Raw genomic sequence first — 26906 nt, forward strand, 5'->3', positions numbered from 1 at the left:
CGCGCGGCGCGGCTCCGGAAATGGTCGTGCTGCGCTGCGCTGCGGCTGCGTCGGGCCGCGCGCGCTGAAGGAGACTGAAGGTAACGGGCGGGGGCGGGGCGGGCGCGCGCCGCGGGGGGGGCGGGCGGAGGGGTGGGGAGGGGGGTACCGGTACCGGGCCGCGGGCCGCCTTTCCCCCCCCGGCCCCCCCTCCCGCCTCCATTTTCCAGACTTCGCGCCGCCGGGTCCCGCCGCGCCGCCGCCACCACGTGGGCGCCGCCCCGCCGCCGGCACCCTCCCTTGCCCTGCCTCAGTTCCGCTCCCCGCTGGGCCCGGCCCGATTCCGCCGCCGCGGTGGTCCCGCGCGGCGCCAGTCCGCTCGGTGCCCCCACGTGCCGGCCGGTCTGCGCTCCGCCGGCGCCGCGCACGTGCTTCTGCCTCCGCGCCCGCCTAGGCCCGCCGCTGCCGCACGTGGTGCGTGCCCCGCCGCCCCCGCCCCACTCGCCCGTGCCGGTGCCGGTGGGGCTGCGGGCCATGGCGGCGGCCGGCAGTGACACGTGTCCTTGGCAGAGGCCGCCGCGGGGGGGTGGAGGGGGAGAGTGTGTGTGCGCTGTTCGGCGGGGGACTGGGGCCGCCGGATGCCTCCCCGGCCGCCCCCCTGCGGCCTCCCCCACCCGCCGCCAAAATGGTGCCGGCGCCATGGGCCTGCGAGTCAGCCCCAGGACGGAGCTGCCAGCGCCAGTCGGCTGGGCCGCCGCCTCGGCCTGGGGGCGAGGCCAGGCTCGGGCCTGGCTGGGCCAGTTCCTCCCGGGCCGGCGTCGCGGCCTGTCTCGGGCCTGCCGCCGGGAAATCCCCCGTCGTGTACCCTTGGGGGCCCCTGGTGTCCCGTTCGGACTGGACCAGGCCGTCCCGCGCCCCTTCAGGTCCCGGCCCTCAGCAGGGACTCCCCGCCTCGGCGGCAGGCCCCGTGCAGGCCGTGGGCCTGGCCTTTCCCGGCGCGGGGGAGGCAGCGGCCGCGGCGGCTCCTCCTATTGCAAAACCCTGCGGCGGCGATCCCCCCTTCCCCTGGGACGGGACTGCTCCTTGAGCACCGCTGGGCCGGCCGGGGAGGGGGCGGCGCGGGACTCCGTCTGGGCCCCCCCCCCAGCCCCCGGGCTGATCTCTCTTTCCCCTTCCCTCCTCTTTCCAAGTCAGTCGGATGAACGGTCTCTGCAGGCCCGCTCAGCCGGCCCAGATTTTTCCCGCGGGGGGGTGAGTATCCTTCTCACCTCCGGTGGTATCGGTGGTGGGGAGGCCGGGTCTATCTCCGAGTGGCCCCGTCCCTTATGTGACACCCTCCCCCTCCTCTTTTTTTGGGGAGATCGGTGCCAAAGCCGAGCTAAGATGGCCCAGGTTGCCCTGTCCCAGGGCTGGGCAGAGTGAGCATACCAGGCTGCCCCTACCAGCCTGCCTGTACTGGACTCTCGTTTCCCCGGTGAGTAGGGGGCTGGGGGGAGCACCGATGGGGTGCAGCTCAGCCCTTGCCATCTCCTGAAACCCTAGGAGGACCCATCTCCACTGAGGTTGTGGCTGGGGCACCCCCCGTGATAGGGTGGTACTCCCCCTATGCCGGGGTACAACCAGAGGATGCAAGAGGGGCCCCGTGTTAGTGGGACGTGCCTGGCAATGCCTTGGAGCCGAGCTGACGCGTCTAGGCATCAGGTTACCGGAGGCACAGTGGCTGTTCCCTATGGTACTCCTGCCGACTGTGGGCTCACCAGGTGCTGCGGGGTGCAGGCAACCCCCGGCAGGGTGCAAGATGGGGGCACCACCTTCTTTCTCCCCAAAGTGGCCTTTGCACTGGGGCGGGGAGAATGGCATTGGCTGCCAAGTCACTCCCAGGACAGCCGGGAAGGTGCTCAGGCTGTCTGAGGTGGTGACAGTATTGAGGGGCTTTAGTGTCTTCCGGGCAGGAGCATTGGCAGTGGTGGAGAGGCATGCAGGAGCCGTTCCCTGCCCTCCTTGGTAGGCGTCTGTGGTGTGTGCTGAGAAGCCGGCACCACTGGCAGGAACAGGTTTGGCCGGCCAGGGGAAGTGCTTAGTAGGTCAGCCGGGGTGGAGACTGGCACAACTGACGCTGGGGTGCCGCCGGCCCACCCAGCCCCCTGGAGCTAGTGGTGGCCTGGGTGCTGGCAGCTGGTCGCGGGCACCAGTGCCTGCTTGTTTGGGGTGCCTGGCTGGGTTCCATGATGTCACCTCAAGGGGGCTCGCTCCTGCTGGTGTGTACGGCTGGGTTTAGGCTAGAGTGTGGGGCTTTGCTCTGTAGGGCGTGGGAGCTCACCCAGGATGGGTGGCCTAGTGATGCCCATGCTCTCCTTGTACCCCAGTGGGGCAGGAGGGGTTGACATGGGGGTCTGTGCCTTGGCATGATGCAGTCTTTGGGTTATGGCTGGTGTCTGGCCTTATGCTAAAGGGCTGAAGATGCTCTGGTTTTGGAGCTGATATGGACAGGAGATAGATGTCCAGGCTGGTATTGACCTCTGGATTATACCTAATGTCCCTGTCCCCACAGATAGCGAGGGGATCCTTATGCACAACCCCATGAAATGAACAAAGCTCCACAGCCCACAGGAGGAGCCCCAACAGCCCCACACCCTGCCCCTTCTCCCGGACTGCCGCAGGTAACTGGCCTCCTTGAGTGTGGGGAGTGGGCAAGCAGTTTGCATCCGGGGCAGTGGTACCATCTCCTTCCCTCTGTACCTCCCTCCAGCCGACATTCCCTCCCGGTCAGACGGCACCTGTGGTTTTTAACCCGGCACCGACCTCACAAATGAATACGCCTTCTCAGCCACGCCAGGTAAGGGCTTTGTTCCCTTTTGGAGGGGGTGATGGGGTGGATGCAGCAGCTTTCTGCCTCCTGGCTGAGCAGCCTCCACTGCTGTGGTGCCTAGGAGTGCAAAGAGCCTTGTCATGCCCCTTGGGGCTGGCATGAGTCTGTGAGGGGGAGCACAGCCACGATCCAGACCAAGACTACTGCCCAGGGACCTCCCAGCTCTGGGGTGGGGGTGCAGACGCCTCCAGCCAGGGATGCCCACCGAGTGACTGCTTTTCTCTCCTTCCTCCCCTGCTCCAAACCTCTCCTCCTCTCAGTTTCCAGCAGGGCCTCGGGCTATTCACCAGCAGGTACTAACCCACTTCTCCAGTCCTGCATGCCAAGCACCCTGCTCTGACACTGCACAGGAACACCCACCCTGGGCACAAAGGGGCTGGGGACCTCAGGGCTAGAGAATGGGCTAGCCTCAGGAAAGTAGGGGACACACACTAAACTTTTTGGGGGAGTTTCCCTGCAGTGTTTTCCCCAATTTCCTCCTTGCATGGAGCCTGCAGCATGTGGCTGTGCCTGTGCTAACCCCAGCTGGGGCTGCTTCTTCTGTCTGTGCCCCTCCTTGTCCTTCTCTTCCTCACTACCTAGCAGCGGTCTCACAGGGTCTTGCGGTGCTGTGCAAGGCTCTAGACTCCCATCAGCCCTCTTGTGTAGAGGTCTTGATGGGGGCAGATCCAGTGACATCCTTGGCTGTGCCAGCTGGTTGCCCCTCAAACGCCTTCCGTGCCCCTTGCAAGTCCCTACAGGGGACCCTGGCAGGTGTGGTATGCGGGCATCAGGCAAAGGGCTCCCCAGCTTTCTCTCTGCTCCTGTGCCATCTACCCTGCACCCAAGCCCTGTCCCAGTGCGGGTAACTCCTGTCTCTCTTTCCCCTTTTCCCTCTGTACATGTGCGCTTGCTAACAGGGAGGATTCAGGTCTCTTCAGGTAAAGCTTTCTCCTTGCTCTGGGGTGGGTGTGTGGACCCTTCCTTGCCTGCTCGCTGCTGGGCTTGAGCTGCTGCTCCCAGGGATGCACCTGCCCGGTGGAAAAGCTGGGTTGGGATGAAAGGCACGGGCCGTGGTGCAGTAGCTGACTCCAAGGGCCTGGCCGTCCGGTCGTGGTGTGGCTCGGCGCGGTGGAACTACAGGTCCCAGCATTCCGTGCGAGCTCCGGGAGCTGGCGCGAAGCACGCTGGGACCTGCCACCACCGAGTGTTTGGTGGCGGTGGACGGCACCGGGCACTGGAGCTGCCGGCCCCCACCGGGCTGGGGGAGGCCCATGCCAGGCATGAGCTGGTTCGGGTGGACCCAGGTGGTCCCCAAGGTGTGTGGAGACAGGACAGTGCTGGGGTGGAGGCCTGAGTGTCCTCCTGGTGTGGGGTAGGGTGTCCTTTCCTCTCCTCATCCCCCATGGAGCTACTCCTTGTGCCCAGGCTGGCTTTTTGGGGTGATGTGCACATCTAGGTGGCTCCCCCTGGTATGGGCAGGGCAGGGGGTGTCACACAGGGTGTGTTGGTGCTGGGTCAGCATGTCAGTGCTCCACCTGACGCTGTGCCCCATCTTTCCCCAAGCATTTCTACCAGAACAGGGCGCAGCCTCCTGCCAGTGCGTCCCGTGTGCCGAGTAACACAACGGCCCGGCCCGGCCCCCCTACCCATGTGTATCAGGCTGCTTCCCAGGTGATGATGATACCCTCCCAGATATCCTACACACCTTCCCAAGGAGCCTATTACATTCCTGGACAGGTGAGGGCCGTGCCTTGGGCTCTGCAGGAGGGCACTGTGGTGGGCACTGGTGGGGGGGTGTTGCCTGGGGTTCTAGCCCAGGTCTGTTTTGGGAGGGCAGAAGGGATTCCCCAGGCTCTGTGGGCACCCACTGATTAGAAATGTGTGTTGCTTGGCTCTGTAGAGAAACAGCAAGCAGCACTGGTCACACTTCCTGGCAGGCCCCTGAAGCACCTGGTGCCCTCTTTGCCTGAATTCTGTTTCCTGCCCTGGTGCCCGGCTGGTTCACAGGCAGCTCTGGGGGCATGTCAGTGATCTGGGGGTCCATCTTTGCCCTGCAGCATCAGTAGCTGACCTTTCTTCTTCTCCCCGATTGCAGGGTCGCTCCACTTACGTCGTCCCAACCCAACAGTACCCGGTCCAGCCTGGCGCCCCTAGTTTTTACCCTGGAGCCAGCCCCACAGAGTTTGGGACTTACGGTACAGACTGGGGGGTCGCTTTGCTCTGCGGTGCTCTTCAGCTCTAGCTCTCCCCAGTTTTTCTCGACCCTTGGTTTTCCTGCAATCCCTGTGGTCAGGAGCTGAGCACAGACCCCTCTGCCACCTTGCTGGGGTTGTCTCTGTGACTCCATTAGAGGCTGTTCTGGGGTACAGGGGTACTGCCTGTCTCCCAGTTGCGCTGGAGGCTGTGCATTGTCTCCCTGGTCCAGCCACCCCCACCCTTTTCCAAATTGAGGCCACTTAATGTTTAACTCTCCTGGCCAACAGCCAGGGTAGACTTTATCCTCTGCTCCCCGTCTCTCACTGTCAAGGTGGTGAGCAGTTTTGTGCTTGCTGATCCTCCATCAGCTTCCTACTTCCCAAGGAGCCAAGCTGGAGCTGTTGGGGTGCTCTGTGCCTGCCCTCTCCTGGTGCTGGAGAGCCATGGCATGAGCAGTCTGCCCCCATTCCTCCCCCCTGCTTGCATGTGGCCACCCGGGCTGTGACTATATTTAGGCGTGGTTGGTCCTGGGAGGCCTGGCAGACACAGAAATGTGAGCTGAGGCCTCCAGCCCAGCCCCAGCATTGCCGCAAAGCGTAACTGGGGCAGAGATGGGCTTTTCCTGAGCCAGGTACGTGCCCTTTCTCTCTCCCTCCCTCTTGTCTCAGCCCAGCTGGCCCCTGGAAGGATGGAGGTAGCGCTTAGCAGAGACTCTTTCCCCATGCTTGGACCAAAGCGCAGCTGCTTCTTTGTGCCCAGTGTTGGGGCATCCCCAGTGTGTCTTTTTAGGGTCCTGGGATGAGTTTGCCCCCAGCCTCTGCTTTGGGATTGCAGCTGTTCCCAGAGGAGCTGGCAGCAGCATGCTCTTTGATCACAAGACTCTTAAGTGGCCTGGCAGATCATGTCCTAGGCTGGTCTTCCCGGTCCCCAGGGCTGGGTAGCTCAGTGTCTCACTCCATCTCCCTGTGCCTAGTCCATCCTGAGATAAGGTCTGTTTGGTGCCCCTGTGTCTGCTCGGGGCAGAGAGAGGATTCCCTGTCTTGGAGACCAGCTAGTCCATAGAGCATCTTGGATGAGTTCTGGGCTCAGTGCAGCCAGGAAGGCATTGGAGCCAGAAGGGCCTGGGGCCCAGCTGTGCCTGTCCAGTCTCCAACATGTCCTTATGGTACTGCTCTGGAGGTGATGCTTGGGGATGCCCTGGGAGGAGTTGGGGTCTGTGCCAGCACTGGATGGGATCCATCTCTGCCTCTGGCCCCTGCACAGCTCCTTCCTCTGGGCTGGGCTAGCCAAGGGCTCAGGAAGCTGGAACCCCTCAACCTGGGTGTGAATGGAGGGTGCGGACAGGGCTGGCTGGTGCCGCCCTGAGGCTGGTGCTGACCGTGGGGAGATAAGGACACCAACGGGAAGGCAGCTGCCCGTGGAGCAGGGACGCCCATATTGAGCATGGCAGAATATCCCAGCAAGACCGTCAGTGGCGTGGAGCCGGTGGGCACGGCGGGTGCCTGCAGGGCCATGGCTGGGCGTGGGGGTGGCGCGGGGACGCTCTGCTTCACAGGGAAGGAATTCGGTCAGGCCAGTCAGGCGGGTTGGGAAGATCTGGGCCGGATGCGATGGGGGTTTGCTGCAGAGCACCACAGGCTCCCCAGGCTCCTGACAGACCCCTGTGTTTGGGGCAATAGGGGGAGACCCCAGAACAAGCTCAGAGGACCTGAGCTGGCCAGTCTGACGCTCTCTCCTCTCCTCCAGCGGGTGCTTACTACCCAGCACAGGGGGTGCAGCAATTTCCAGCGGGGGTCCCCACTGCTCAAGTCATTGTGAGCCAGCAGCCACCGATTCCCCCAAAACGAGAACGCAAGACGGTAAGGAGCCATCCGCCTCCAGCTGGGGGAGGGGGCTCATGTGCAGGAGGGCGTGGTGCCAGCCCTGGGTGTCTGCGGTGTGTGGGATGGGCTGTGGTATAGCAGGGAAAAAGAGTGGCACACAGCCATGCTACCCCCTGACTGGGGGGCTTGGCAGTGGGACCGGCTTGTGTGGTGGGTGCTGGCGACCTTGGCTGTCCCAGCGAGCAGCGTTGTGCTGAGTCACTGCTCCGGGGGAGGAGAGGGTTGTGTGTGTGCTGTGCCGCGGCTGCCAACTGCTGTCTGCTCCCGGAGATGCCGCTGCTTGGAGGCCTCGTGTGGGGCCTATTTATAGTGGGGAGCCGGGTGGCTGCCGTCATGGCCCTGAACTGCAGGGTGGGAGGTGCTGACATTTCCTTGCAGAGGGGCCTTGGTGCCTTATGTCTTCTGCTCACTGCCCTGGGAGCAGGTCATGCTTAGGGGTAGGGACAGCAAGACCCTTGGCTGTACTGTACCCTGCCACTGGCATCCCAGACCCACATGCACCCCTCGCTCCCCAGCAGGGTATCCTGCAGCTCCTGCTGCATACACAGCAGGCACGGGGGCAGTGAGGCTGTGGGTGTGTGGGCTGTGTCTTGCATGACAGGGAGCTCACTGTGACTTGGGCATGCCAAAGGCTGTTCCTCTGTGCTGTGCCTGAGGCAGAAGGGTGGTTGCTGCTGCCCCATGCCAGTGTGGTTATGCCTTGGGATCTCCTAAACCCTGGAGATGAGCGCTGGCCTGGAGACATGACACTGGCTCTAACGGCCTGGCATGATGGCTTGCAAGACTCTCCCTGCCCCATGCTGCCCATTCTTGGTGATCATTAGGACAGGTTGGTGTCTGAGGGGTGCTGTGCCCTGTGGGAGGGAGGTGGCAACTGCTGATCCTCACACTATGTAGCCAGAGCAGGCACAGTGCTGAGTGAGCCTCTCATCTCTCTTCTTGGAGAAGTGGGTGTCCTGGGGGTGTTTGGCATAGGAAAAGAGAGTGGCCTATGTGCTGTGTTCCCCATCCTGTTGACAACTTCCCCCTCTGTGCCCTGACCTGTGGACAGATCCGGATACGAGACCCCAACCAAGGGGGCAAAGACATCACTGAAGAAATCATGTCCGGAGCAAGGACCTCATCCACCCCAACCCCTCCGCAGGTAAGGGGACCTTCTACCTCCCTGGCTGGGGCAGTGGGATGTGTGCAGGGCCCTGCTGAACTCTCTCTTTGCCCCTACTAGGCTGGAAGCAGTTTAGAGCCCCAAGCCAATGGAGAGACCTCCCATGTAGCTGTTATTGTCCGACCTGGTAAGTGCCTTTGTTGGGGATGAATGTGCCAGCTGGCATGGCTACTGCCAGGGTCTCTGTGTTGACATTGCAGGGTATGAGATGCCAGTACTACTGTTCATTGATTCACCTGGGGTATGTGGGGTCAGATGTGTTCTCTGTATACCTGAGGACCAGTGGCTCTGTGTTGGGTCCAGAAGAATTTATGGGGGCTGTCTGCTTGTACCAGCTGTCCTCTAGGCACTGGAGGACCTCCACTGTCCCTGTCACCCATTTGTGATGTGGGTGGGCACTCCCCCTACAGACAGAGGGATCTGGGGGAGGATGCATGGTGAGCGGGGGATTGGGGAGCTGCCTGTTCATGCTGCCCACCTTGCAGATGACCGCCCGAAGCCTGCGCTGGTGGTGAGCAAGCCTGTCTGCCTGGAGCCCAGCAAGTCGGCATCCCCGTCGCCTCCCCCTCCCCTCATCCCTGAGGTGGAGCCTGTGGTGCTTTCAGAAGTGACAGTGATGGCGGTGGAGCCCCCCGTGGATGTGGACACTAAAGTGGAGCTGGGCGAGGCGCCGCCCGACCCGCACAAGACGTTTAGCGCCATCACTACAGTGCCAGGGCCTGTGGATTTGCCCCTTGTGCCCACACCTGTCATGGACACGGTGGCTGTGGAGGAGGAGGAAGAAGTTGCCATTTCCCTCCCAGAGCCTGCCCCACAGGCACCTGTGCTCCCCGAGGTGCCACTGGTGCCCATTGTCTCCTCTGTGCCCATTGTCCCCTCCATGCCAGCCGTGCCCCTGGTGCCGGCCGTGCCGTCACCACCACCCGTTGTACCACAGGCCCCTGAAGCACCTGCCAAACCTGCTTCCCCCAGCCCACCGCCACCCCGGGAAGAGCCCTGCCCCGAGCCTCCTGCTGAGCCCGCAGCTGAGGCCAATGGGGTCTTAGAAGAGGCTTCTGAGCCGGTCCCTGAGGTGCCCGTGTGCCAGCCAGTGTCCGCACCAGTGCCCGTGCCCACCCTGGACTCTCCCATTGCCCAACCTGAAGAGCTGTCCCTACCCAATGGAGTGGAGGGCACCAGGAAAGCAGAGCCGAGTGAGGAGCAGCCTCTGTCAGATGTCAGTCCCATCTCAGAGCCTGAGGAACCAGCCCAGCCTGGCACCCCTGCCTCCCCACCGGCAGAGGAGGAGGAGGAAGAGGAGGAGAGTGAAGGTCCCTGTGAGGCCCAGGAGCGGAGCTCAAGCCCGACCCCTGCCCCTTCGCAGACCTCGGAGGCGACTGCACAAGGTTGGGGATGTTGGGCTCTGGGGTTTGTGGGGCAGTAGGGTGCCCCAGGGTGAGAATTGGGTGACATGACCCATACATGGTGCTTGGCATGGAGTACTTGGAGAGTATTAGAGAAGGAGTGGAGTTAGGTGACCCAGGAGACAGGAGTGTAGGGTTCCTGTGGATGAGGAGATGGAGGGAGATGTCTGCAGAATGCATCAGTGCAGGAGCGTGGGGTGTGTATAGAGGGGTGTATGTGGGTTGTGGGCTGTGAGGGAAGTTTGTTCTGTGTGGTGCCTTCCGGGGGAGTGTGAGGCAGGTGTATATGAGTTGTAGTTCAGGGCTGTCTCCAGCTATCTGGAGACACAAGGAGGTGCAGCAGGTGGAGGAATGGCAGGGGAGACATTGAGTTTTAGCTGTATGTGGCATCTGGTGTATGCAAGTACATGGGGGTGTCTGGGGCAAGTGGAATGTCCTGAGGTGAAGATAGTGAGATTCTTTGTTTGTTTTTTGTTCTTTTTGAAGCACTCTGCAGAGGAGGGTGAGGGTTAGGTAGGGGTGCAGAAGGGAGGATAAGGGGAGGGGAGTACATGGGACGTGTTCATACAGAGTGCCCTGTGCAGGGATATATATGGGAGGGTAACCTTGGGATAGACCTAGTTCTGAGAAGCACCTCTATGGGGTGGTATATAGACGTAACAGAGGAACATCGATGGGGGCAGAGGTGTGTCTGGAAGTGCCTCAGTGAGGGTTGACCTGCAGAGGAATGTTGGCATTGGCAGGGATCCTCTGAGGAAGCTGGGGAACAAAGAGGTATGGAGCACTTTGGGTGATTTGGGATGCAGCAACCAAATGGGAAAGAGGTGTGAGATGTGTCTGTATGGGATGTATTCTGGCGGGCAGAGGTAGTTTGGTAGGGCAGATGCCTGGGTGGGTACATAGCATGTTTGGGGACAGGGGCTGTGCTGGTGCGGTACATCTCTAGGGCTTCTTGTGGCCACGTCCTGAGGCTTACTTAGTGTTACTTGGGCTGGTGGCTCTGGGGCTGATGCTGAGGTACACTGGGGGCTGGGAGGGTTCCTTCATTTCACCTCACTGCCTGTCTTCCTAGTCGCCGTGTCGGTGCCAAAGAAGAAACGAAGGATGAAGGAGCTGAACAAGAAGGAGGCAGTAGGCGATTTGCTGGATGCCTTTAAAGAGGTGAGAGTCCCAGGGGTGGTCTGGGGGTCACCTTGTGTCCTGTCTCCTCCTGTGATGAACTCTGCTTTATGACGTCGTGTCTGGGCCACTGATGCTCCGTGATGGTAATGAGGATCTGAGGAAGTGAATGGACACCTAAGTCTGAGGTGGAGGGGGCAGGACCTGGCTCAAGGGGTGACTGCTGTCCCTGTCCTTCCTGATGCAGTCTCAGATCAGTGACAGTGCCTCGGAGACGGAGAACAAGCCCCCAGCATCCACCCCTGCCCGTGAAGTGGAGGATGCGGCCCCTGCCCGTCCACAGGAAGAATCAGAGGAGACATGGGAGGAGAAGGAGGACAAGCTGGCCCCAGAGAAGGGCAAGAATGCTGACCAGAAGTACCGCTACAAGGAAGGTGAGCCATGCCTTGGCCCAGGTCTCTACTGGGAGCCACACTGCCTCCAGGCCTGGTGGGAGGAAGGATGGAGGTGGCGTGGTTCAGCTATCCTAAACCTCACACTGCCCTTCTGTTTTGTTCTTAAGTCTAGCATAGGATAAGGGACAGAGGCCTTAGAACAAGGGTCTTGGCAGGAGGCAGAGTGATTTTAGGCTTTCTGTGTAAGCAAGCAGAATTGTGGTTGTGGAGTACCAAGCTGGAGCAGCAGCACTGTGACTGACTACATTCCACCTTGCTAGTCCCTGTGTAGGTCCAGACCTCTGCTATAACTTGGGTTGGAGGCTGTGGGACAGGCCACATCAGGATCTCTCTCTTGCCTTCCACTTCAGAGCAATGGAAGCCACTGAACCCTGAGGAGAAGAAGCGATATGACCGGGAATTCCTGCTGGGCTTCCAGTTCATCTTTGCAAGCATGCAGAAACCTGAGGGGCTGCCCCAGATCACGGATGTGGTGTTGGACAAGGTCGGTGCGGCCCTGGAAATTGGGGGAGCATGGGTGGTACCCAAGTGGGAGTCCCTGTCCTCTGTGTTGTGTTGAGGCATGGCAGGAATTCGCCTACCATGCATGGGGTTCTGCTGCAACATCTGCAGTGAACTTTGAGTCTGGGGTTGGTGTGTGGGACCACCTTTGGGGCCTTCTTTCCAGTTCCTTGTCCCGGCACTGAGGCTGGGGGATGGATCCATCCCGCTCCTCTGCCCCCGGGCATCCTCAGCCCTGTGTACCTTCGCAGGCCAACAAGACCCCACTGCGGGCACTAGACCCCATCCGCCTCAGTGGCATGAACTGCAGTCCTGACTTCACCCCTTCCTTCGCCAACCTTGGCCGGCCTGTCATGGGCAACCGGGGCCTGGTGAGTATCTGCTTGCTCCGCCTGTGCTGTACCCCTCTGCCTCTCTGTGATGATCAAGCTTTCGAGCCACTGTGTCTGGGCCACTGATGTCTGTGATGGAGCTGAGGATCTGAGCAGGCGTTTGCAAACGCTCTGGGAGCTGACCTGGCAGGTCACAGAGCAAGAGCTGAGTCTCTTTTCTTAACCGTGTCAGCCTTCAGGGTTGGGTCCTCGCCGCTCCCAGCAGAGCCAGAGGAAGGAACCCCGCAAAATCATTGCTGCTGTGTCCCTCAATGAGGATGTCAAACTAAACAAGGCCGAGAAGGCCTGGAAACCCAGCAGCAAGCGTGCCTCTGAGGAGGAGGATCCTGAGAACATTAAGACGCAGGTTAGAACTGGGGCAGGTGGGTGGTGGGAGGGCAGGGAGGTATATGCTCGGCTCCTGCTGACTCTGCTGTCCTCTCAGGAACTGCTCCGCCGTGTCCGCAGCATCCTCAACAAGCTGACGCCACAGATGTTCCAGCAGCTGATGAAGCAGGTGATGGAGTTGTCCATTGACACGGAGGAGCGACTCAAGGGTGTCATCGACCTCGTCTTCGAGAAGGCCATCTCGGAGCCAAACTTCTCTGTTGCCTATGCTAATATGTGCCGTTGCCTTATGGGGGTGAGCAGGACCTGGGGAAGTCTGCTGGCTTGGCAGTATTTTGTTTGGGGGCCTTGACTGAGCTCGGCAGGGTGCAGGCCCTTCTGTGTAGGGTGCAGAAACTGGGCAGTATGGATGGAGGTCCAAGTCCAGAGGAGAGTATCACAAGGGTGTGGGGTGGTGTTGCCCTGGTTTGAAGTGTGCCTGGATCTTAGCTGACCAGATTTTGGAAGAGACATGACTCATGCTTTTTGCTTGGGTTGTGCCTCACCCCGCAGCTCAAGGTGCCCACAACAGACAAGCCCACAGTGACTGTGAACTTCCGCAAACTGCTGCTCAACCGCTGCCAGAAGGAGTTTGAGAAGGACAAGGACGATGATGAGATCTTTGAGAAGCGGCAGAAGGAAATGGACGACGCCAGTGCTGTAAGTTGGGGTGGGAGTCTGTTACTGAGGGCTGATGTAGGTGTTCTTGGAGCAGCTTTAGTCTCTGAGCTGCCCTGCTGTGGCCCTCACCCCCTCCATAGCCCGAGGAGAAGGCACGCATGAAGGACGAGCTGGAGGAGGCGCGGGACAAGGCTCGAAGGCGATCCCTGGGTAACATCAAGTTCATTGGAGAACTCTTCAAACTGAAGATGTTGACAGAAGCCATCATGCATGACTGTGTGGTGAAGCTGCTCAAAAACCATGATGAGGAGTCTCTTGAGTGCCTTTGCCGCCTGCTTACCACTATTGGCAAGGACTTGGATTTTGAGAAGGCCAAGGTACTCCTTGCTCTGCTCTGTCTTGCCTTGCTCTGCCCTGCCCGTGCCTTTCAGAGGGTTGTGACTGTAACTCTGTCCCTCTATAGCCTAGAATGGACCAATACTTCAATCAGATGGAGAAGATCATCAAAGAGAAGAAGACATCATCCCGAATCCGTTTCATGCTGCAGGATGTGATTGACCTCAGACGGGTAAGTCACGTGGCCTGCTGTTGCCTGAAGATTGTCCTCTGTCCCTTGCCTGGTCTCATGAAGTTGCTGGCCTGTGTCCTCTGAGTGCAAGCAGTCTATTCATTTCCAGGAAGGCAGAAGTGACTGTAATATGTGGCCAGCCCCAGAGACACCATGCCAGCTCCCAACCCTTGGCTAGCATGGTAGTGGTAGTGGGCACACAGTAATTGGCAGCTGTTTAATGCAGAAGGGCTCTGGATACTGAGTTCTTTTGTGCCAAAAGCTGCCACAGCACACAGGGGAACTATGATGGCCAAGGCAGGAGAGTGGCCTGAGGCTTTGAGGGTGGGATGGCTGGGAAAGGGGAATGTGTCTGCCTTAGTCCTCCAGCCAGCTCAGTGCCCATTTTTCTCCTTCCTTACCCACTGCAGAATAGCTGGGTACCACGGCGAGGAGACCAGGGCCCCAAAACCATTGACCAGATCCACAAGGAAGCAGAAATGGAGGAGCATCGGGAACACATTAAAGTGCAGCAGCTCATGTCAAAGGATAAGAGGAGAGGACCCCCTGGGCCATCCTCCAGCAGTGAGTCCTTGAGCTTGGGGGCATCTGAGGCTGCCAGGGGTAGCTTACTACTGCTGGGCACTAAAGCTAAGGTACACCTTTATGTCTCTCCCTCATGTGGCCAGGTGGACGTGGGAGCCTAGTTGCAGATGATGGCTGGAACACGGTGCCTATCAGTAAGGGCAACCGACCCATTGACACCAGCCGGTTAACAAAGATCACCAAGGTGAGGCTGAGGGAACAGTGTGGGTGGCTGAGCTGGCTGCCTGGCTCAGATTCTACCTGGCCCAGATTCTGTGGGGTTGTGGCTGACTCTGTCTCTCCACCTGCAGCCTGGATCCATTGACTCCAACAACCAGCTTTTTGCGCCGGGTGGGCGACTGAGCTGGGGCAAAGGTAGCAGTGGAGGATCTGGCACGAAGCCTGCAGATTCAGGTAGGCAGTGTCAGACTGGCTGGGTGCCATTGGACAGGATGAGAGCAGGGGATCCTTTCCCTGTCTCTCTCTGTACGAGGGAGGCATTGAACTCTGAGACTCCCCTCTTTTCACGCCCAGCATCTGATTCAGGGCGACCAGCCACGAGCACCTTGAACCGATTCTCAGCGCTCCAGCAGTCAACGCCAGCTGAGAGCATGGAGTCTCGCCATGTGGTACAGAGGTGAGGGCCATTCCTGCTTTGCTGTGTGTGTGCAGTTCAGAGAGGAGCCCCCTACATTGGGCAGTGGTCAGTTAGTGTGTAGGCAAACCAGTGGCACCTGAGCTGGAATAATGCTGTCTGGCAAGGTGGGGCCTCTGGGATTCTTGCTGTTTGAGTCCTTGCACTAAAGAAGTCTGACCCTGTCCTGGGCTTCCTCCCTGCTATTTGACACTTGAGGAACCACATCTGGGTACTGAGTCTGGTTTGGGGGTCCCAGGACCATACAGACATTTAGTGGACTGGAGGGAGTCCTATGGATACTGGAGCACCAAGTCCTGTTAGGTTTGCTCAGGAGAAAAGGGAAACAAAGTGGGATCTCATCTATGACCTGTAGCTGTGTGGGGGGAAAGTGTGGGTGGGATGGGGCCAGGCTGTGCTTGGCCAGAGTGTGCTGACCCATGCCAAGCCACAGAGTGAAAAGTAAAGGGCATGAACTGGAACAGGGGAGAGACAGGGTTAAGTGTTTTTCTCTGAGGGCGGTCGAGTGCAAGAAAAGGTCACTGGAGTGGGTCAGCTTCGCATTACAGAGCTCTGAACTGCAGTAGAGGAGAGTGGTTATTGGTTCTTGACCGTTGTGTCTGTCCTTCTCCCACCCAGGAGCAGCTCCAGCCGTGACAGATCAGAGAAGGCTGGGGACAGAGGAGACCGGGAGTCCCGTTTAGAGAAGGGCAGTGACCGCTTGGAGCGTCCTGACCGGGGGGAGCGAGCAGATAGGAACAGGTCTTCCTTCACCAAGAGGAGCTTCAGCAAAGAGACAGAGGACAGGAGCCGAGAACGAGAGAAGCAGACTGGCCCCGAGGCTGTGCGCAAGGCTGCTAGCATGACAGAGGAACGGGACAGGAGCCGAGAGGGCGGTGAGCTGGGGAGGAGTGGTATCCCGGGGGTCTGGCTGCAGCCTGGGGCTCTGTCTCTTCCAGGTGGTGCCTGACCCTTGCTCTCTCTTGCAGTTAAGCAAGAGTCTGCATCTCCTGCAGCATCCCATAAGCCTGCACTGTCAGAAGAGGAGCTGGAGAAGAAATCCAAGGCGATCATAGAGGAGTACCTGCATATCAATGACATGAAGGTGAGAGGAGGGTGAAGCCAGACACAGCACCATATGTCCCCTGTACCACTCAGTCCGTTTCTGTGGATGCTTGGGTGGGGTATTGGTGGTGCCTGGGTGAAGAAGGGCTGGCCATGGGACAGTGCTGACCCCCTCTTTACCCTGCAGGAGGCCCTGCAATGTGTGCAGGAGCTGGGCAGCCCCTCCTTGCTCTACATCTTCGTGCAGAACGGCATTGAGTCCACGCTGGAGAGGAGCACCATCTCCCGTGAGCACATGGGAGTCTTGCTGTGCCAGCTGGTGAAGGCAGGCACGCTCTCCAAGGAGCAGTACTACAAAGGGTGAGGGGATGGGCCACTTGGTCCCTGAGCTACCTTGACCAGGGCTTAGCACTGAGACCTCCTGAGATCTCTTGCCACTGAAGGCATGGTTGCTGCTGGATCCCAATGGCCTCACTCTGCTCTGCAGGCTGCGGGAGATCCTAGAGATTGCAGAAGACATGGAAATTGACATCCCACACATATGGCTGTACCTGGCTGAGCTCATCACACCCATTCTGCAAGAGGAAGGCATCCCCATGGAGGAACTGTTCAGGTTAGGGCTGTACCCCTCTGTGGGGCTGCTGTGGGATCCCAGGAGGACTCTGGGGGTCAGGTAGCTCAACTAGTTCTGTTGTGCCCCACAGAGAAATAACAAAGCCTCTGGTGCCCATTGGGAAGGCCACCACGCTGCTGGTTGAGGTGCTGGGCTTGTTGTGCAAGAGCATGGTAAGTGCTTGGGGTTCACATAGATACTAGCTGCTGCCTTAGAGGACTGGCAGCCTGGTCGGGATACGACAGGGATTGAACCCCTCTGCCACTAGAGAGGGTGGCAAGGAACATCCTTCTCTGCTCTGGTGGGGCCTCACTTGAATTAATGTGTTCAGTTCTGGGGTCCCAATGTAAGGACATGGAACTGCTCAGGCAGCACCAGAGGGAGGGGCTGTTTTCCAGGGAGACTTTATAGCAACTGTTCAGTACTTAAAGGGAGCCTGCAAGAAAGATGGGGACAGATTTCTTAGCTGAGGATTTGTTGCAACAGGTCACAATGTAATGGTTCAAAACTAAGAGAGACAAGGAAGAAACTGTTTACTGTGAGGGTGATGAGACACTGGAACAGGTTGCCCGGAAAAGTTGTGGATGCCCACTCCATGGAAATGTTCAAGACCAAGTTAGTTGGAGCTTGAAGCAACCTGATCTGGTGAAAGATGTCCCTTAGAACTAGATGATACTTAGGGCTCCTTCCAGCACAAAATGTTCTGAGATCATAGAATCACTTGTAATGCCTGGCTCATGGAGATAGCATGGCCAAGCTACAGTATCCCCTTCTCTGGAGACAGAGGGCATGTGGTGCTGATGCTGCCTTTCTGTCCTGCAGAGCCAGAAGACTGTAGGCAAGCTCTGGCGGGATGGAGGTCTGAGCTGGAAGGAATTCCTGCCTGAAGACCAGGATGTCAACAAATTTGTCACAGAGCAGGTGGGAGCACAATAGTAGCAAGGCTGAGCCAAGCTGTGGCAGGGGGACCGTGGAGGGGTCCTGCTGCCAGCGGCATGGTGTTCCCTTGTACTGCTTTTAATGGCTTGTCTCTGCCCGCTCACCCCAGAAATTGGAGTACACAATGGGGGACAGCTCAGACATGCCAAGCCACAAGGAGCTAACCTCAGAGGAGCTGTGCAAGCAAATGGATAAACTGCTGAAGGAGAACCCAAACAACCAAAGAATACACGATTGGATTGAGGTGAACACGTGGGCACAGCATCTGCAGGCCCACAAAACTCAATGCCCTCTCCACCTCACAGCCCCTCAACCTTCCCTTTTCTAGGCCAACCTGAGTGAGCAGCAAGTCTCATCCAACACGTTTATCAGGGCCCTGATGACATCTGTGTGCCACTCAGCCATCATCTGTGAGTACCAGGGTGAGGTGGGAAGGTGTCCCCCAGCCCACAGTGCCTCCCCTCTTACTTCCATCTCTTGCAGTTGAGAACCCCTACCGCGTGGATGCCATGGTCATCCGCAGCCAAGCCAAGCTGCTGCAGAAGTACCTGCGGGATGAACAGAAGGAGCTCCAAGCACTCTATGCCCTGCAAGCATTGGTGTTGAAGTTGGATCAGCCTCCCAGTAAGTGTTGCGGGATGGGTGGGCTGAAGAGGGGGTGGCAGGTGCATCCCCACCTGAGCCAAGGTGGCTGGTGGCTGGGGAATAGCAGAGTACCCCTTTGTTCCCCCCTACCTAGACCTGCTGCGGATGTTCTTTGATGCCCTTTATGATGAGGACGTCATCAAGGAGGAGGCTTTCTACAAGTGGGAGTCCAGCAAGGACCCATCTGAGCAGCAGGGCAAAGGGGTGGCTCTGAAATCAGTGACAGCCTTTTTCACCTGGCTTCGGGAAGCAGAGGATGAGTCCGACAACAACTAAGCAGCTGTGAGGAGGAGGAAGTGGGGAGAGAGAATGGGGCACCCCAGGGAGCGACTCCATCCTTTCCCACCCCTGGCCCCCCGGACTTACTGATGCCAGGGCCAAGGGACTTGCTGTGCCACTCACAGGCCTCCTTCTCTTTTCGGTTCTCCTCTCCCTTTCTTCTCTGCCCCGGTTCTGTTTGAGGCCTGTACTAGTTTGTCACGATGATAATAAATGGATGCCGATGGAGACGGCTGTTGCCGTCCTCTCCTCCCTCCCAGCGAAGGCACACCAGGTCTCCAGGAGTGGGTCAGAGCACCCCCAGACTCATGTCATGGGGAGAGGGGACAGGATGGGGACATATCTCCCCTCTTTTCCCCCCTCTTCTTCCTCCTCCCCACTTCTTGCTGAAATATAGAGAGATTATATATATATAAACTTATTAAATTTGGTTTGGGGACAGGAGCGTGATTTCTTCCTCTCCCCTGTCCTCTCTCTTCCTCCATCACTGCCTGGACACCTCTCCCCCCACCCCCCTCCGTTTTTTATTTTAAATACAATTCTTTCCCCCACCCCCCCCTCCCCCTGCTCCTGCTCTGACACCTGGGGAGGATGCTGGGGAAGAAGTGGGGGGGGGGGGGGGAGGGGGATGACCCTTTCTCTTTGGGCCAGGCTGTCTCCCCCACCTCTCCCATCCTCCTCCCAAACGTTTAAGGCCACAATTGGGCAAGCGACGGGGCGGCCCCCGCATCCGCGGCCCCTGTATTTATAGAGCGCCGGATGTGACGAGCCGCACGTGTAATTATTAAAGCAAGGATTCAATTACTGCTCACCTGAATTTGTAAATAAGTTGGGTTTTTTTTTCCTTTTTTTTTTGTTTTCTCTCTTTTTTTTTCCAGTTTTTTTTTTTTTCCTTTTTTTTTTTTTTTTTTGGTTTGTTTGGGTGGGGTTTTTTTCCCTTTTTTTTTGTTGTGGTTTTTTTTTCTTTCTTTATGGAGTATTTAATTGAAGATTTAAAGGCATCTTTTCACCTTAAAAAAAAAAACAAAACAAACAAAAAAAAAACAGACAAAAAAACTGGAAATAAAAGAACATTGCTAAATAATGCCCAGTGTGCCGCTGTTGCCACCCACCCTCTGTGTGTCCTGTCCTCTCCGTGCCTCTACCCCATCCACGTCACACGCCTGGCGTGGTGTGAGGGTGCTGCCGACTTAAGAGCCCTGCTCTGCTGTCCCAAGACGGATGGTAGGTGCCCCCTACCCAGGGGCTGTGAAGATGTACTCACCTTAGGCTGCCCATGGTCATGCTTGGGCGTCTCTGATGGGGTGTCTCAGAGTCTGGACCCCATTGGGGGGGCCTGATTTTTGTGTTGGTCTGCCTCGTGCTGAGTCACCCTGGCCATGGCCCAGAGGATACAGAATAATTAACTGGAGGCTGTTCCCTAGATTAGAGGCTGATCCGTCTGAGCTGCAGCCCTGGCAGCACTAATGCTGGGAAGTGGTTGGCAGGGAAAGGCCAGCAGGGCCTGTGTGTCTATGTGGGGTACTGGCCAGGAGCTTTCCCCCACCACTGCCTGGGACAGTACAGAGGGAGGCCCTTGGGCTGCTCTGGTGCTCTGCTTGCCAAGGAGTGGGGTAGCACCTTGACACTGCCCTCCTGTGCTCCTTTGTGCCAGGGAAAAGGTGCTGCAGCATTAATTGCCATCGTTAGGTTTCAGAATGAACAGATCTTTTTGGCTGCGAGTTAACCCAGCAACCTGGCATCGCTGCTGGCCTATATCTCCTGCAGCGGAGGTCGCTGTGGTGCTGCCAGATGTGGTGTCTCAAAGCCTGCACCCACCTGCCCCGATCCCAGCCACAGCGAGACAGGACCCGCTAGCCCTGTGTTAGCGGCTATGTGTTCCTTCCGCACCACCAGCCCCTCGGTGCGGGGCGGGATGCGTCCCTTCCGTGGGCAGTGCTGGGGCCGCCACGCTGCTGAGGGTTCCCTGTCTCGCCCGGGGCGCGCAGGTGGGGGGCCCTGGCCGGGCAGGGCGGCGCTGTCCGCGGTGCTGGCACGGCGCTCTCCGCGTTGACCGGCCTTCCTCCCCTCAGCCCCCTCCTCTTCCTCCATCCTTCCTCTCTTCAGACCCCCCCTTCCTCCATCCCCCTCTTCCTCTTCCTTCAGCCCCCCTCTTCCTTCATCCTCTCCAGCTGCTTTCATTCCCCTTTTCTCTCCTTCCTCCCAGCCTCTCCTTTCTTCCTCTCTCATCCTTCATTCCCCTTGTCCTCCTCTTCGCTAGCCTTCCTCCTCCTCCCTCTGTCTCCCCATCCTCCTCCTCTTCCCATCTCCCTCCCTCCTCCCGCCTCCCCTCTCCCTCCTCTTCCTCCCTCAGCAGTGACGTCTCTGGACGTGCTGGTCTCCGGCCCACCGCAGGCACCGCTCGGGGCTCCGGTATCGCGGCCCGACCCGGTAACAGCCTCCGGTGGGGTGCGGGCGCTGCCTGGGGCCGCCCATGCGGTCGGGGGGCCATGCGGGCTGCGCGGAGCCGACGGTAGTGCCCGCACCGGGGCCCCCCCGGGAGCATGGGCTGCATCGGCTCCAAAACCACCATCGGTGGGTGAGCGGCACCGGGGAAGTGCGGTCTTGGGGGGGGTTGGGGTCCATGGAAGGTTTTAGGCTAGGGGGCAGTAGGGGGATTTGGGAATGGGGGGCAAAAGGGGGATGTGGGGGCTGTGGGGAGGCTTCTGGGGGAGAACAAGGGCTGTGCAGTTAAGGTATTGGGGACTTTGAGGGCTGTGGAATAGCGGAAGATGGGGGCTGCTGTGAGGGAGCTGTGGAGGTTTTGGGGCTGGATGTTTGGGGATGTTTATTGGGGATATGGGGAAGTACAGAGACAGAAAGGGGGACACAGAGGGTTAGAGTGCCTAAAGATAGCAGAGGGGAATACAAGGAGCTTGAGGGCTCTGGAGGCTCAGGCACATAGAGAGGAATGGGGGCTACAGGCAGGTGGGGGTTTGGGGCTTGCAAGTGCTATGGTGGGACAGCTGCATGGCCCAAGAGGTGTGGGGAGATATGGGAGGTGAAGATGTGTAGTGAGTGGGAGAGGCTGAGGGTGCAGCCTTAGAGGAGTGGGTGGGTGGTGCAGGGGACTGGGGAAGGTGTGTGGGACTGGGGAAGGTGTGTGGGACTGGGGTGCTGGTCAGAGAGGCGTGAGAGGGTATGGAGTTGCTGTGAAAGGGAACGGAGGTGCTTGAGGGGCTGAAGGAGAAGCTATGGAGGCTTGTAGGAGGGTGCTGAGGGTGTAGGGTGCCAAGTGGAAGCTGTGGGGGTGCTGCATATGTCATGAGGGTGCTGCAGGAGAGATGAGGATGACGGGGGCTGCAGCCATGATCCAGGGGTGTTTCGGTGGCTGGGCTTGGTGATGGTTTGGGCAGTGCTGGGGGTGGTGCAGGCATGCTGGGGGTGCTCTAGGGGTGTTGTTTCTGCAGGAGTGGGAGTGTCAGTACTAGAACATCACCATGGGGTGCCCATATCCACAGCCAGGGGTGATGCCATTAACAGTTCCTCAAGGTGCTAGAGGCTACCCCCAGATAGAGGTTTGGGGAAGCACTGCTTGGCTCCACCATATCCCACTTCACCGTGTCAGCTGGGCCCACCTCGATGCATAGGGAACAAGGATCCTTGGAGACATCCCTGCTCCAGCACCTCAGAGGCTGGCATAGCTCGGGAGCTGCAGTGAAGGGGACCCTCACTGGCCAAAGTACTTTGGGGGTCGGAGTCCAGGGGGCTGGGGAGTCATTTGTTTGGGGCACTTGTTTTCTTTCTGCCCCAGAGATGGGAATTGGGGAGGGGGATTTTGGAGATGGTGAAGGAGTGCCAGCCCCCCAGAGCATGGCCCAGTGCCACATACATGTGCACAGTGCCTGTCCCAGTCTGCTCTCTACTGGCCTAGTCCACCTGCCCCCACCACTCTCAAAATAGCTGCCAAGCTGAGATGGGCACCCGGTCCCTGGTGCCAGGCTGGGGCCCTTCGTTACCGCTGACACAGGTGGAAGAGTTGCCCAGGCATGAGTCACCCATGCCGCAGCACCCGGCTGCTCCAGAGCATCCCCACAACGAGTTGTGTCTAGTCTTAGATTGGGCAAGAAGCTGCTACCCCCTCGTGGGAGGGGCTGAGGGGGTTGCCGGGGGGTAAGGGTGCTGACACCTTCCAGTCTCTTCCCACAGTGGCTGTGGACACGACGCTGTGCGTGGAGTGGAAGGAGGTGAAAGCTCTGTCACCGCTGAGTGTTGCCCGCCCACTGCCCCGCTTGGTGCGCCAGGCCTCCTTCGACAGCCAGGACTTCCTCCAGGTACCTCTGTGCCCAGCTGTGTCCATGTGCCCATATTGCATGGTGAAGCACCGGTTCTGGCTGGGGATGTGTGGGGCTCTGCTGCCTGTCTGGTCCTGCCAGCTTGCAGCCGGCTCTGGGGTTGCTCTGACGTCAACCATGAGCAGGGCTGTATCCTGGGAGAAATCAGTCCACGGTGCCTCGTTGCCATGGCAATGCAATTTGTTGCGCGCCTCCAAATCCCACATCACTTCCCCCGTGGCCGTGGGCTTGGGGCCTGGTGTAGCCCGGATGGGCAGTGGGGACATGCAGCAAGGTGTTATGGCATGGCAGGTTGTGCTAGGGAGCCCAGCCATGGTGGCCTTTTGTGCACCTGTGAGGGCGCCGACGCACTTGGTGGCACCAACTAGCACAGGGTATGAACACAGGTCTAGATGTGCACACGTGTGTGTGTGGGGTGTGTGTGTGCACGCATGGAATGTGTACCGCGAGTGTGCATGTGTGCAGGAAGATCCTGTGTCTGCACAGTGAGGAAGACCCTGCCTGCAGCACGTGCGTGTGTACAGTGGGTGCATGTGTGTGTGGGTGTACAAGCCCCCCCCGTGTGCGTGTGCTGGTGGTTAGGTGAGCAGGTGTGTGCACGCTGCGTGCGAGAGCGCGGCCGTGAGCAGGCACAGCGTGTCTGCAGCCGCAGCGTGCACATGGGCACGGGTGTGTACCTGCCCAGGGCGGTGGCTGTGGCCATCTCTCTGAGCGCTTGTGCCTGTAACATGTTAGTGTGCACAGACACTCTAAGATCTCCTCCTGGGGCTCGGGGGTGGGAGAGTGGCAGAGGACAGACAGGGTGACTGGAGGCCCTGATCCTTCTGCCTGCTCCTGCAGGTCAATGTTGAGGACACTGTCGAGATGCTGCCCAAATCGCGGCGCGCGCTGACCATCCAGGAGATTGCCGCCCTGGCCCGCTCCTCGCTGCACGGTAACTGCTTGTCTGGCCCAGGGCATGCGGGTGCCTGGCAGGGAAGTGGAGGTGCTCTGTTCTGGGCTAGGGCATATTGTAGGGAGGGCACTCTGGGGTTTGGCAGGCTCAAGATGTTCCTGGGAGTTCATGGTGGCACCCAAGAGAAAGGCATGTGAGTGTGTGGGCAGGGGTGTGTGGGCTCTGTGGAGGGATCTGAGGCTGCCCAGGGGGTGCTGATGGTGGGGGTGCATTTTTTCAGGCATCTCACAGGTGGTGAAGGAGCACGTGACAAAGCCGACAGCCATGGCACAGGGCCGGGTCGCCCACCTCATCGAGTGGAAGGGCTGGTGCAAACCAGTGGAGTCGCCCACTGCCCTGGAGAGCGCCTTCAGCTCCTACTGCCATCTGAGCGAGGGAGAGCAGGAGGCACGCTTCGCTGCTGGTGGGCACTGTGTGGTGCATGGCTGGCAGGCACACTCCTCCACTAGGGCTGAGGGCAGGGGTGGCAGAGAGGGTTGTTTTCATCCATCCATCCATCCATCCATCCATCCATCCATCCATCCATCCATCCATCCATCCATCCATCCATCCATCCATCCATCCCTCCATGCATGCATGCCACAGCACTGTAGGTACAGAGGTGCTGGAGCAGGGGGGTTCTGGGGACACCTTTCTGTGTGTGACCCGTGCCTGTCCCATGCCAGGAGTGGCGGAGCAGTTTGCCATCGCCGAGGCCAAGCTGAGAGCCTGGTCCTCTGTGGATGGGGACGATTCAAATGATGAGTCTTACGACGAGGACTTCATGCCCTCCACGGAGAGCTCCCAGCCCACTGGTGAGTGCCACAGGGATCGAGCACCTGTCAGGTGGCCAAGTTGTCCTGGTGTCAGAGTCCCGCTGCAGGTGCCAAGGGTTGAAGGAGCAGGCTGCCTGATGCCTGACCACCCCTTTATGGAACAGTGCTCGTGCCTGACACTATGGCAAGCAGTGCCTGCGTCAGAGATGGGGAAGAGCTTCAGTGTGGCACCCTCTCTGATGCCAGAGTGTATTTTGCTTTTCCTTTGATGGTTGCCAGTGTCACAAATGCAGCAATTCAGGCAAAGGGAGCAAAGTGCTGCTGCCATCCCACTGCTCCCAACCTGGGGCATACAAGGTGAGGGGCAGCTGGCAAGTGCCGGTGCCATCAGCCCTGGACTGACACCAGGCATCCCATTTTCCTGCAGAGCTGCCCAGCACGGTGCCTGCCAGCGCACTGCTGCGAGACCTGCTGCAGGGCCACCTGTGCCAGCTGGGTGTGCGGCATGGTTCCTGTGAACCCGAGAGTGACTCCTCGCACACCCTCTCCCCCGAGACCCTGTGCTCCAGCCTCTGCAGCCTGGAGATGGTGTCCCCCTCTGAACTCACTGCCAAACTGCTGGGCTCCCTTGGGGGTGAGGACCTGCTGCTGCCCAAGTTGCCCCCCCCGGCCAGCCAAAGTGCCTTGCGGGGCCTGGCACGGCTCCGGTGCCAGGACTCCCTCTACTCCGTGTCCTACGCTGAAGCCTGCCTCTCACCTGCTGAGGACGAGGTGGTGCTGAGCAAGGACTTCTCGCTCCGACGGAAAGTCTCTGACGTCGCGTCCTCCGGGGTGGCATCGCTGGAGGAAGAGGAGGAGACTGAAGAGCCCTGATGCCCCACTGGGGTGCCCTGCATCTCCTGACGGGGGTCCAGCCCCTGCTGCCCTCCTGCTGGACGCCCCGCTGGGCAAGGGATGGGCTTTGCCGCTGCTCCCCCTCATTATCTGGGCACGGGGGAAGGTTGGGGGGGCCACTACAGCGCCCCCCCCCCAGCCAGTATGCCCCCACCGTGCTCAAGCCCCGCTTGGCCACATTGTTGCCCTCCTGGATTTTTGCATGAAAGCGGGGAAGGGGCGTAGGGAAGGGCTTGGGGGGGTCCGGCCCCCGCCCTGATGCCCAGATGTGCCCCCTAAAATCAGTGGGACTGAATCAGTGGGGCTGTTTTTTCGCATGTTCCCCCCTCAAACTGCCCTGGGCTCCCCTTCTGGGCACGGGTGTCCCCCCAGCCATTGGCATGCCTAAACCTCTCTGAGCATCCCATGGGTGCCCCCGCCCCATGCCCAGCACTCACGGCTCGGGGTGGTAGGGGGCACTAGGGGAGTGGGGGGGCTTTCCTTCTCTTTCCCCAGACGGCTTTTATTGGACCGAGTTTTAAACTGTGAACTGCTGCCTCAGGGCATGGGGCAGTTGAGGGTGCCAGGAGGTTGCAGGGTGGGGGGCTGTGGATGTGCTATGGTGCCAGGGCTTTCTATACATTTTTGTACTAGTGTGGGGCTGGCACAGGGAGACTGTGGGGTTGGGTGGGGGCAGGGTGGGCACAAGCTCCCAGACTGGGGACTTTGGGCCACCAGCAGCAACAGTCCCAAGCCAGCCCTGTGGCAGGGGACTCAGTCCAACCAGGGTCCCCCAAGTCTGCCGTTGGGCAACATGGGGTGTAGGGAGGTGGGAGGTGTCGGAACCGACACCCCTGTCCCTGAGTCACTCACCCCTAGCGGGGAACCAAGTGCCTACATGAAGGGCGACCAGCCCCCCCATCCTGGCTGGGGGTAGCACCCTGGCTCAGGGCTCCTTAGGGCTGTGCCAGAGTTCTGGGCACGTCGTTTGTGGGAGGAATGCCAGTTTTTGCCAACGCTTGTGCCCCCCTTCCTGCATGGCATGTGTTCTCTTGGGGCTACTCACCAGTTGCATGCTGCTCCTTGCCCAGTCCAGTCACAGCCTGTCAGCCCCACACCTTGAGGCACCCCAGCACCTACTCAGCCCCTGATCCTGCACCTCTCCAGTATCCCCTGTCAACCTCCACTGGCTACAGCACCCATTCCCCCTCCCTGCTGTGGGGTGCCTGGTGTGGGACTGGCTCCCACCTCCCTGCATGGCCAAGCTGTACCCGAGGAGATTCAGGGGGCAGCAGGCCTGATGCCACCCCAACAGGCTCCCAGCCGCTCACCAGTACCCCCTTTCTGGGCACAGTGGATGTTCCCCATGGCACTGGGATGGGCTGGGGAACCCGAGGTGCCCATGGCTGGGTGGGGGGAGCTTTGCTCTGTGTGCGTGTGTGTGAGAGCACACCCGGGAGTGGATATGCATGTGCACGAGTATGCCTGAGCTTCCCCCACCCCGCTGCAGTGGTACCTGTGGTGTACCCACGGAGTGCCCACACCCTGGCACCCCTCCTGCTCCATCCTGTCAGGTCTCCAATAAAGTCCATTGTGTGAGCACTGTGCCAGCCCCCTCTTCTTGCAGGTGGGGGCACTGCCTCCTCCTGCGAAGGCTGAGGTGGGTGGCAGCAACGTGCCCCCTTTCACGGCCCCGCAGGGTGACGGTGAGGCTTCAGCCCTTATCTCGCATTCCTGGGGCCAGGGTGCCT

The 26906-nt window shown here is 59.5% G+C and overlaps 2 protein-coding genes and 2 non-coding genes across 14 annotated transcripts; all 4 read left to right on the forward strand.

The window, feature by feature from the left end:
* Positions 1-6: 6 nt before the first annotated feature.
* Positions 7-19049, forward strand: EIF4G1 (eukaryotic translation initiation factor 4 gamma 1). 11 transcript variants are annotated; one of them, XM_064165554.1, is made up of 35 exons: positions 7-80; positions 1170-1230; positions 2531-2639; positions 2729-2815; positions 3109-3141; positions 3748-3768; positions 4394-4567; positions 4926-5025; positions 6773-6885; positions 7961-8053; positions 8135-8201; positions 8560-9459; positions 10550-10638; positions 10844-11030; positions 11402-11535; positions 11786-11923; positions 12117-12290; positions 12369-12566; positions 12824-12970; positions 13072-13308; positions 13395-13499; positions 13910-14063; positions 14168-14268; positions 14375-14477; positions 14610-14700; positions 15337-15593; positions 15687-15802; positions 15950-16122; positions 16250-16375; positions 16467-16548; positions 17198-17296; positions 17424-17558; positions 17643-17724; positions 17798-17938; positions 18054-19049. In XM_064165554.1, the coding sequence occupies exons 3-35, from the start codon at positions 2565-2567 to the stop codon at positions 18233-18235; spliced, it is 4914 nt and encodes a 1637-aa protein (XP_064021624.1). In that variant the 5' UTR covers positions 7-80; positions 1170-1230; positions 2531-2564; the 3' UTR covers positions 18236-19049. The 11 variants fall into 11 exon arrangements, with proteins under 11 accessions (XP_064021624.1, XP_064021620.1, XP_064021625.1 ...); XM_064165550.1 differs by having other exon boundaries at positions 8-80; positions 14598-14700; XM_064165555.1 differs by having other exon boundaries at positions 8-80; positions 11804-11923; positions 14598-14700.
* LOC135187234 (small nucleolar RNA SNORD66) lies at positions 10685-10761 on the forward strand. The gene has a single exon (XR_010307252.1). It is a non-coding gene; the product is annotated as a small nucleolar RNA SNORD66 (small nucleolar RNA).
* LOC135187235 (small nucleolar RNA SNORD66) lies at positions 11968-12040 on the forward strand. Its single transcript, XR_010307253.1, has one exon. It is a non-coding gene; the product is annotated as a small nucleolar RNA SNORD66 (small nucleolar RNA).
* A 1332-nt stretch (positions 19050-20381) lies between the features above and the next one.
* Positions 20382-26754, forward strand: FAM131A (family with sequence similarity 131 member A). The gene is given in 7 exon segments (XM_064165225.1): positions 20382-20767; positions 20769-20812; positions 22427-22551; positions 23413-23506; positions 23748-23930; positions 24193-24321; positions 24710-26754. Coding segments are annotated over 7 exon segments (1077 nt in total). The 5' UTR covers positions 20382-20711; the 3' UTR covers positions 25156-26754.
* Positions 26755-26906: the final 152 nt, after the last annotated feature.

The sequence above is a fragment of the Pogoniulus pusillus genome, chromosome 26 (assembly GCF_015220805.1).
Source record: "Pogoniulus pusillus isolate bPogPus1 chromosome 26, bPogPus1.pri, whole genome shotgun sequence".
Classification (NCBI taxonomy): Eukaryota; Metazoa; Chordata; class Aves; order Piciformes; family Lybiidae; genus Pogoniulus; species Pogoniulus pusillus.